Raw genomic sequence first — 11,391 nt, forward strand, 5'->3', positions numbered from 1 at the left:
TGATTCGTTTGGGGCTTCAAATTCATAAGGATTCGGTGAACACGTCTCTTCTTGCCTACTCTGATGCAGACTGGGCTGGTAGTCCAGACACTAGACGTTCTACAACAGTTTATTCTATATTCTTGGGTTCTAATTTAATTGCATGGAGTGCGAAGAAGCAACCTACGATATCTTGCTCCAACACTGAGGCTGAATATAGAGTTGTTGCTACTACGACAGCGGATCTTACTTGGGTAGGATTTGTGTTGAAGGAACTTGGTATTCATCTATCTGAACCTGCCAAGATATTTTGTGACAACAAAAGCACCATCTTTACGACTGCTAATCCTGTCTTCCATGGGCGCTCTAAGCATATTGCATTAGATTACCACTTTGTCAGGGAAAAGGTGGTCGATGGGTCACTTCTTATTAAGTTTGTTCCTTCTCAATCTCAACTTGCAGATATCTTAACGAAGAGTCTCTCCTCTTGGCGTTTCTTGGAGTTATGTCCCAAATTGAATCTACGTTCGACCACTCCGTTCAATTTGAGGGAGAGTAATAACGGTGAGCCCGATGACCCCACGGAATTGGTGGAGTCGGGTTAACTTGATCCTCCAGTCTCAAGATTATGTCAAATATTCCCTTCCTTGTTTATATTTATTCCTTCTATATTTTCACCTATTAAATATGTAAACTAAATCTCTATCTTGTAAACAAACTCAATATAAATATATGTGAAGGGTTTGACAGTAGAACCACCCCAAAGTTTTATCATTCTTATTGTTCTTTATTGGTTTCTATCACAGGCCGCATCCGCGTCAACACACCCCACGCGAATAGAAATTTCTACGGGTGCCTTTAGATACTCTCTAAATGTATTTGGATATAAAGTTTGTGAATGTTTTCAAAGATGTATGACGATTGACTACCCTATTTTTTTGAAGGAAGAGAAATTCATTAATTAAAACTTTGAGGTACAAAGGTCTGTTCACTACCTATAGTTTCCATGTTGTACCACTCGCCAGCCAGAGAATTCTTCCTAGTGATCTTGGCCAGTCTATCTGCCATTACATTCACCTTTCTATTTACATGACAAAAGGTTAAATTAACAAAGCTAGTACACTTAGTTTTTATAAGTTGTAACGCTCCTTCACTAGTCCAGTGTGCTTTGTTCTTCTTTCCGTTGAGCTTGTCTATAATATTTTTAGAATCACCTTCTACTATAAGCTGCTTATATCCTAATGCATTGACCCATAAAATAGCTTCGTGTGCAGCCAATGCTTCCCCCTCATCTACAGACCGACATCGGATTAGGATTGATTTTCCTGCAATGCAAACACCCAAAGGATTGTGAATTATCAGACCAATAGCTGCTTCTTCTACTGAACTTTTGAAGGACACATCAAAGTTACACTTCACAAAGTCTTGTGGAGGTGGTATCCATATTGCTTCTGGAGCTGGATTTGATTGCTGACTTGGAAGTTTATGTTTAGCAATAGTATTTGTTAATTGTATAATTCGATCAAGCAATTCGCTTTGCTGCGGTTGTTTTCCTTGAAACACCTTTTCACACCTTGCTTTCCAGATGTACCATAATCTAATACTTATCATAGCTGACAATGGAAAAGGTGTATTAGAAGTGGCTTCATCCAGCTTTGCAATCTCAACAAATAGTTGTTGAAAGGTATCATGAGGGAGGAGATCAAGCCGGATACTTTTGGGAAGAGAATATATTGTAAGAAATTCTCCAACCCTATTTTATTCCAATCAATCCTAAATTGTGATTACAATCTTGTATTTATACTAGTGATGAAGAAGAAGAAAGAAAAGATCTGTTATAACAGAATTAGTTATAATAACAGATTTAGTTTTAACAAACTAAAACAGTTTAGTAACTAATCTTATTGTTTACTATTTCAGCTGACTCGTGAGTGCTTTCAGACAGATGTTGATTTGCTGACTTGTGGCTGTCTTCAGACATGGACTGACTTTGACCAAGAGGACCACGACCAGGGTTTGACTATTAGTCAAGATGTATTGACTGGTCCACATATAAAAGGATGAGTTAGAAAAACCTAACTCATTTCTCTCTTTACGAAACCCTAGCCTCTCTTCTGTTCGAACCTTTCCTTCTCTTCTGTTCGAAACCCTAGCATCTTCTTCATGTAATAGCTTCTGTTAACAGCCCCCCTCAAACTCATGGTGAAGATGAAAGATGATCCATGAGTTTGCTTCGTAGTCGAGCAAAAACTTCGAGTGATAATCCTTTTGTAAAGATATCTGCGAGCTGATCTGTTGTGGAAACATGAAGAACTTGAACCGATCCATCAGCTACCAGATCTCGAACATAATGAAAGTCAACCTCAATATGTTTGGTGCGAGCATGGAAAATGGGATTCGAAGCGAGGTATTTTGCACTTATGTTGTCACAGAACAACTGAAAAGGCTTTTGTAATGAACACTTGAGTTCATTCATCAGGTATGAAATCCAAACCAATTCTGTGGCTGTGGTAGATAAAGATTTATACTCTGCTTCTGTAGATGATTTCGCGACAGTTGCCTGTTTCTTAGAACTCCATGATATTAGGTTAGACCCAAGAAAAACACAGAACCCACCTGTAGACTTTCGAGAGTCTGGACATCCAGCCCAGTCTGAGTCTGAATAAGCATTGAGTTGAGTAATATTACCAGGAGATAATCTAATACCAGACCCCACAGACCCTTTTAAGTATCTCAAAATCTTTTTGACTAGAACCAGATGAGAAGAAGTGGATTTATGCATAAACTGAGCTGTGTAGTTTACTGCATATGAAATATCTGGTCTTGTTAAGGTTAGGTACTGAAGGGCTCCAACTAAGCTCCTATACTCAGTAGGACTAGATAACTCATCACCATCTGAAATTGAGAGTCTTTGACCACTAGAAACAGGTAGCTTAGATGGTTTTGAATCTAGTAAAGATGCCTTTTGAAGAAGTTGTAAAGTATATTTTGTTGGGTTAATAATATCCCTGGTTTAGCAGACCCTTGAGAGACCTCAATTCCCAAAAAATAAGCCAGAGGTCCTAAGTCCTTCATCTTGAATGAACCACTAAGATCATTGATTAACTTGTTGATGAGAGGCAGTGAGCTGCCTGTGAGTATAATGTCATCAACATACAATAACAGTACTAGCATCTCTGAATCTTTATGAAGTATGAACATGGAATGATCTGTTTTACTCTTATTAAAGCCATAATGATAGAGAAAGGTGGCAAATCTATTGAACCATGCCCTAGGAGCCTGTTTAAGTCCATATAAGGCTTTATGAAGGTGACAAACATAAGATTCTTTATCTGGTTGTACAAAACCAGGAGGCTGAACCATAAACACTACCTCATCCAAAATTCCATGAAGGAATGCATTTGACACATCTAACTGTTTTATATGCCATGATTTTGTTACTGCCAAAGTGAGAATCAATCTTATAGTAGTAGCCTTGACAACAGGACTAAATGTCTCTGAGAAATCCACACCCTCTTGTTGATGGAATCCTTTTGCAACTAATCTTGCTTTGTATCTTTCAATAGTACCATCACTTTTCTGTTTGAGCTTGTATACCCATTTGCAGCCTAATACATTCATTGAACTTTGATATGGAACTAATGACCAAGTCTTATTTTCCTGCAATGCCAAGTATTCTTCTTGCATAGCCTGACACCATTCTTTCTGTTTTGCTGCCTCTTTATATGTGGTTGGTTCAGTAGGTAGTTTTAGAATGGAGAGATAGGCTACATTGAGGGTGTGAGATGATGAGTAGTGAGCCACAAAGTCAGTGGGTAGGTTTTTTTGCTTGATAATACCATTTCTACCTCTAGTTATTATGTGCTCAGTTTGTGGTTGAACTTGAGAGATAGCTGGTGTACTAACAGTATTGTTAGGTGTCCCTATCTCATGAGCAGACAACTCCCTTGAGTTTGAATTAACTGGTGAGCTAGTACTAGGACTAGATGTACCTAATTCAGGCTGTAAGGACTGAGTAGTGATAAGAGAGGGCAGAGGTAATGAAATGAAAGGCTCCGAACTCTGATCACAACTAGACTTGTTCTTATGGATGTTGGTGTATGGAAAACTACCTTCATCAAAAGTAACATGTCTAGAAATGTATAGTCTTTTGGTGGTAGGATCAAAGCACCTATAACCCTTGTGCTCATTGCTATACCCTAAAAAGACACATTTAACACTCTTAGGACTGAGCTTATCTTTTCTAAGCTCACCTAAATGAGGATAACAAGCACACCCAAAGATTCTCAAGTTGGAATAATCAGGAAGAACATGAAACAATACTTCAAATGGTGACATACCTTGAAGAGTTGGTGTAGGTAGTCTGTTTATGATATAGACAGCAGTGTTGAATGCATCAAACCAAAGAGATTTAGGTAAAGAGCAATGGAAGGACAGAGTATTTCCTAACTCTGTTATGTGTCTATGTTTTCTTTCTGCCTTCCCATTTTGTTGGGGAGTGTATGGGCAAGAGCTTCTAAAGATAATACCATTAGAGTCTAAGAAAGATCTGAAATCCCCTTTCTGTAATTCAGGGGCTCCATCAGATTGAAAATAAACAATCTTTACCTTGAGTAGATTCTCATTTGTGGATTTGAAGTGTTGAAAACACTTGATACTGTCAGACCTTAACTTCATAGCATAAATCCAACTATACTTGTTAAAATCATCCAAGAATAAGATATAATATCTAGCACCATTTGGAGTAGTAATAGGAGAAGGCCCCCATATATCACAATGAACTAAATGAAGAGGTGTATTAGTGCTGGTATGAGATGTATCAAAAGGTAAGCATTTACTCTTTCCTAGTTCACATGAGTTACAAAATGACTTGTCGCTATTTGTAGATAGCTGAATTTTGTTTTCTTTATGAAGTTGTTTCACAATACCATGATGAGAATGGCCTAATCTAGCATGCCAGGTATCAAAGGTTGTAGCAGTTTGAGTCATATGTGCTTCTATTGATTTATGTGAAATCACATTCTGTTTTACCTCTATAGGATATAGACTGTTTTTAACTGGCCCTTCAGCTAGGATCTTTTTGGACCAAATATCCTTAATACTATATCCCCAAGGCATAAACTCTACTGAAACAGAATTGTCTTTAGTGAATTTTGAGATGGATAATAGGTTTCTTTTGAGATTAGGTACACATAGAACTTTATTGAGATCAAAAACACAATTAGAAGTTGATAATTTTGATGTACCTGTACTTGCAATTGGTAAAAATTTACCACTTCCCACCATAACTGCTTCAGTTCCTTGATAAAGTTGAGGAGATAATATATTTTCAGAAGTATGAGTCATATGACTACTAGCTCCTGTGTCAGCTAGCCAAAACTGTTCTTTGATAACAGTAGTATTGGACAGATTACTAGTTGTATAGCATGTTTCAGTTGATATTTCCATGTCTATATCAAAATTTTCACAATCATGAAACTCATCTGCATTCTCATCAGAAACTATAGCTGTATGACACTCTTGGAACTCATCATCTTCATCACTGAAAATATGATTTTGAACTGCTGCATTGTTACATTCTAGCAATGATTCTTCCTCATATGGATAGGACTTAGAATCATGTTGCATATTTTCAGCATCTTGAGTTACTTGTTGAATATCTTCAGTATGATATCCATTTTGAGATTTATGTTGCCTATACCTAAAATAGCATACTCCAGCAGCATGACCCCATCTCTTACAGATCCCACATGGTACTGTAGAGAAATCAAAGTCTTCTGCTTTTTGATTTCTATATTGATTATTTGAAGTATTTAGAACAGTACCTTCTTTCTTAATAAGAGCTTGATTTTTATAGAAAGTAGGAGAAGGTTTTGATTTATGCCCTTGTTTATATCCTGATCTATTAACATAATAGACTTCATGAGCAGAATCTTTAGTAGATAACCATTGCTCATGCTGACCAAGCCTTGATTTAAGTTGAGCTAAAGAGAGAGATTCATTATTAGCCCTTAAGGCTATAACAAATTGGTCATATTCTGAAGATAGACCATGGATAGCAATTCTAACTAGCTCAGACTCAGTTACTCTATCATGAACAGACAAAAGTGAATCAGAAATAAGCTTGATTTCTCTAAGATATTCAGCTATAGATAGGCATCACCTTTTTTAATGTTTTGAAGTTTTCTTCTAAGTTGATCTTTCCTTGATTCCAAACCTTCATTGTTGGTGAGATCAAGGTAATTCCATATCTCTTGAGCAGATTGAAGACCATAAATGTCAAAATAGATTGACTTTGACAGTGTACTTTTGAGATAAGACTTGACAAAACTTTCCTTTGTCCTCCATTGCTGATAATCTGGATTTATCTATTCAACTCCATGAATAACTTTCAATTGAGGTGGTTCTTCAATGGAACCATTAACAAAACCTATGAGTTCATAGGTATTAAGCATTGTCTCGACTTGGTCTCTCCACATAAGATAGTTGGAATCATCCAACTTTTCAGTAATAAAGCTGGTTACTGCTAAAATTGGAGGAAGATTGCTTTGAGTTGCGGAAGCCATGAAAAGGCCTGAAAAAACAGTAAGTTTTCTGTGATAATCACTGAGATTTTGATGATTTTTGTGTTGTAGTAAAGAATTTTAACTTGAAATGTTTGATTTTACGAGATGTTTGATCTTAATGTTGAGATTGTTGTTGAGTTTGGGAGAAAACTTGATGAAGATCTAGCCTGGAAGCTGATACCATGTAAGAAATTCTCCAACCCTATTTTATTCCAAGCAATCCTAAATTGTGATTACAATCTTGTATTTATACTAGTGATGAAGAAGAAGAAAGAAAAGATCTGTTATTATAACAGAATTAGTTATAATAACAGATTTAGTTTTAACAAACTAAAACAGTTTAGTAACTAATCTTATTGTTTACTATTTCAGCTGACTCGTGAGTGCTTTCAGACAGATGTTGATTTGCTGACTTGTGGCTGCCTTCAGACATGGACTGACTTTGACCAAGAGGATCACGACCAGGGTTTGACTATTAGTCAAGATGTATTGACTGGTCCACATATAAAAGGATGAGTTAGAAAACCCTAACTCATTTCTCTCTTTACGAAACCCTAGCCTCTCTTCTGTTCGAACCTTTCCTTCTCTTCTGTTCGAAACTCTAGCATCTTCTTCATGTAATAGCTTCTGTTAACATATATAATCGATCTAGTGAAAGGACAATCACACACTAAGTATTGCCAGGTCTTTGCGGTTGTGTTACATAATGGGCAATTCATATCCTGAAGGCACAAGTATTTCTCTACCACAGGACTAAGAGGAAGGATATTCAAAGTTAATTTCTAAAGAAATATTTTGATTCTAGGAGTCACTTCTAAAGACCAAATCTTTTTCCAGTAGCTCATGTCATGCAGCTCAATCGATTGACTTCTCGTTAAATACTTATACATTGAAGAAACTGTATATTCTCCTTGTGTTAGGCTCCATCGTTGTTGATCTATTTTGCCAGGATACAACGGTATTGCTAAGATATTCATTACTGTTTCATTAGAGACAATTTAGTTGAGGGAACCAAGTGGAGGAAGCCGATTGACTTCCCTATATTACATGGGATTCTCTAGTACTCTAATAGGTATGAGTGCGTACAAGGCCAATCTCCAACAATTATCATGGTTTTATCTCTTGCAGTGCTCTTACATAATATTTGTATGGGTATCACGTGCCCTAGCAGCTCCTCATAATCTCCTCATCTCATACCACTGTGACAAACTAACAACCTTCTCCTCTTATCCAAAAGAGAATCCTTTTCTTTTAGAGTATAGAAGAGAGTGATGTATGGTGTTTCTGTTAAAAGATCAATGATTCCTTTCCCTCTGACCATTTCTTCATTTCTTTCTTATTTTTATGTTTTTGGGGGAACTCAAATTCCAGTACAAAATCAAAAGTTAAAACAAAATAGACTTTGCATGTATGTATGTATACATAATTTTTTTTTTTTTTGGAGAGAGAAAGTCAGGACAAAAGGACAGCCTAACCATGATGGAAGTTCTCTCTCTCATCATCCACTCCCATTCCCATGTGAGACCAGCTTTATCCACCAATCTAGCTAGCTAGCTAGTAGAATGGGAATACCCTCTCTCTCTCTCTCTCTCTCTATATATATCCATCTCTATTGTTTATCTCTCTAAAGATTGGCATGTGATGCACATGATCAGTCTTTTTATGTGAGCCTAGTAGTACAACTAAATATGCCCCACAATTATATGCTGTAAAGAAAAAACCAAAGACACCCACAAGATGATAGACAACAAGGAATGATCTACTACCATCTGTCATCTAAATGTATACTAACATATGATGCATATTGGAATCCAAGGTCATTTAAGATTCTAGTTTTTTGAATGATTCCAAATTCTTGAGTTCATAGTTATGTGGATCTTGTCATCAACCCCCCAAAGTATCTTAAAACTACACTCAACTGTAAACATGGGATTTGTTTTGTTTTTGCAAAACCCAACCACTTGAACAATATGGACCAAGTGTTCCACACTTAACAAATGACGGCTGCTTTTACATAGTAATAATAATAACAAGTAATAATAATAACAAATAATAATAATAATTGTGATCCAAAAAGTTTGAGTTTCCTCTAATTTACCTAGGCAGAAATGTTTAAATAAAAATTTCCTTTTTATTTGGTAAGAGAACTCCCTACAATGGTCAAAATTAGTTATTTAGTTCAATAGAATTTTTTTTTTTGGAAGACGACTACGATCTACGTACGTCGTGATATTTGGCATTTGATACACCATAGATGTGATAAACTCGATAACTACGCACTGAAACATTAACAACATCGGGCATATAGCTCAACAAAGACAATGGCCTGAAGCCCAACAACTTTATTAATACTTACATAATCCAATTCAATTAGCCAAAGATTCCAATTTATTTCCCTTCTCTTTCATCTTCTCATTACGATCAAATACTCCGTCACAAGACTTTGAAATTATATTCTTGGTTGTTAAAGTCCTCATTGTCAGTAAGAGATTATTCTCACACATCCTGTCACGCGTGACATTCTTTTAACTTAACACATATTTTGCGGGTGACGTAGAGTTGGAACGTTTAAACACGTGAGGTCTTAGTTCTCATATCGTGTTAAGTTTGTAATATTCCAACTCAAAATCAATTGACAATTAGTGGATATGACCTAAACATTATGGTATTGGTTGTTTGATTACTCATTTTTAATGTGAGACTATTATCACAATTTTGTTCTCTCTACATCATCATCTTCTTCTCTACCTCATTTCTTTATTTTTTATCATTGTGGGTCTACTTTAATGTGGTGTTTTGATTTTTCTTTTAAGACAACATAAATATTTGGGTTGTTGTTGTTAACAATCCTCTTGTCACCAATGATTTTGATGAAATTAAAGGAAGTAAATAGGACAAATGATTTAGGCAAGGAATAATCACCACCAGATGTTAGTTTCAATTTTGTAAAATATGATAGAAGAATATCTGCATCTGTTTTTGGATGAGAGAGAGGGAGAAAATAGACATGAAGAATGATTGAAGATAAAACTTTTTGTACAAGAAACTTACAAAGAATAGAAACTAGTAAAACTTATTGCACAAGAAAAAAGAATTACCAAGAAGAAGAATTTAATAATTTTCATTGACTTCTAAAATAGAAGGTTCCATTTGTTAAATTTGTGGTCATCCCACTCAAAATTAATTAGCAATGAGTAGAGAAGGCTTAAATATTACATTCTCAATTGTTTGATCGTATTTTTTTCATGTGTGACTATTCTCACGCGCCCCCTTACGTGTGTTGTTTTTTAGCCTAACATGTGTGGTTTTTTTTCTTTACGAGTGACGTGGAACACGTGTGACTTTTAAGCCTATCACGTGTGGGCCTAGCTCTGATACCATGTTAAGTTTGTGGCCATCTAACTCAAAACCAATTGGCAATGAGTGGAGAAGACCTATACTTTATATTCTTGGTTGCTAATTACCCATTCTCCCATGTGGGACTATTCTCACACTAACACATTTTTTTTCAAGTCACGAAGAGCACGTGTGCCTTTTAAACCTATCACACGCCTAGTTCCTTAACATGTAAAGTTTGTGGTCATCCAACTCAAAACCAATTGGAAAAGAGTGGAGAGGACTTAGACACTATATTCTTAATTGCTACATCATCATTTTCCCACGTGGGGTTGTTCTCACACCCTTATGCGAGATTTCCCTTACCGATGATGGCTAGGATTACGGTGTTGGCTATGCCGAACTTGGGTTTATTGGTCGAGAGAACCGAGAGGGTCAAACCGAGGTAGTCTCGGTTTGTTGATGCCGCCATTCCAAAATTTTGTTTCCAACTTTTGTTATCTTTTAATAAAAGTAATTGAAATCTCATTACATTAATCTAAAAAGAGGTACATTACTTACTTTGGATTCTAGTTATTGCAAAATCCGTTTACAGTGGTGGGTAAGCTTATGGATTGCCTCGTCACCAAATCGATTACAGTAAACAAACTAAACAATTCCGAGTTCTTATGCCCGATTGATGATGTCTTGACCAAGCAAACAGACCTCCTAGTGGGGCCGTTCAGGCTTAGTATGACCATTTGTGCATCTCCAATTATATTCATCGGCGAGAATTTGTTTGTAAGAGTCACACTTAGGGCGAGAATTTGTTTGTAAGGGTCACACTTAGAACGCTTGGGTTTCACTCTCCTCTGTTGTTGCTACGTTTACTTGTTTTCATGCTCTTTCCAGAAATTTTTCGTGCTTATCTCGTGCAATAACCCGACAAGAGCCCATCCAAGTTGTGGATGCCCATTAACATTGATCCTGATACATGGTGCAGGTGTCTCATCCAGATGAGGGAGTTAAGTACTATCTAGGATGAATGAGTTGGGCGATTTGAAACCAAGGAAAATGAGGTCACATCCCTTGAGGTACTTGAGACGATGAGTTCCAGATAGAGTGGAGTTCGTTTAAATAAATAGGTAAGGCGAGAGAGGGCACCCAAGCCGAGTACTTGACTCCCAGAAAAAATGGACGGACTTATTCAAAATAGCCGACTAACCTGTTTTTACATATAAGATACAGGTTTAAGTAGGGCAACACGACCCCGTCTATGACCAATTTCTTTTTACCTTTTGGTATTGAGCAGGCTCAGTTCTGTCGACTGTATACTTGTTCTAAGATGTCGTGGCATACCCAAACTAGGCCACAGAACTAGGAAGAGAAGGAAAAAGTGAATCAAACGACTGACTGATGAAATTATTTTTCATGAAAGCAACATAGTTTAAATAATAAAAAGAAAAAGCTAGTCGTTAGAATATTTTTGAAATTGAGATACATCATTTGTCCAATAATATATTAGTTAAAA

At 36.5% G+C, this 11,391-nt stretch overlaps 1 protein-coding gene across 1 annotated transcript; it reads right to left on the reverse strand.

Moving 5' to 3' along the window:
• Positions 1 to 936: 936 nt before the first annotated feature.
• Positions 937 to 1,590, reverse strand: LOC147556129 (uncharacterized). The gene has a single exon (XM_086658583.1). It carries the CDS (start codon positions 1,588 to 1,590, stop codon positions 937 to 939), a length of 654 nt encoding a protein of 217 aa, XP_086514709.1.
• Positions 1,591 to 11,391: the final 9,801 nt, after the last annotated feature.

The sequence above is a fragment of the Eschscholzia californica genome, unplaced genomic scaffold, assembly GCF_041429995.1.
Source record: "Eschscholzia californica isolate CP2 unplaced genomic scaffold, dmEscCali1.0.p SCAF_2, whole genome shotgun sequence".
In the NCBI taxonomy this organism is placed as follows: Eukaryota; Viridiplantae; Streptophyta; class Magnoliopsida; order Ranunculales; family Papaveraceae; genus Eschscholzia; species Eschscholzia californica.

Bases quoted from the DNA above. Each gene is read 5' to 3' on its own strand.
- LOC147556129 (XM_086658583.1), bottom strand. From the start codon at position 1,590: ATGATAAGTATTAGATTATGGTACATCTGGAAAGCAAGGTGTGAAAAG.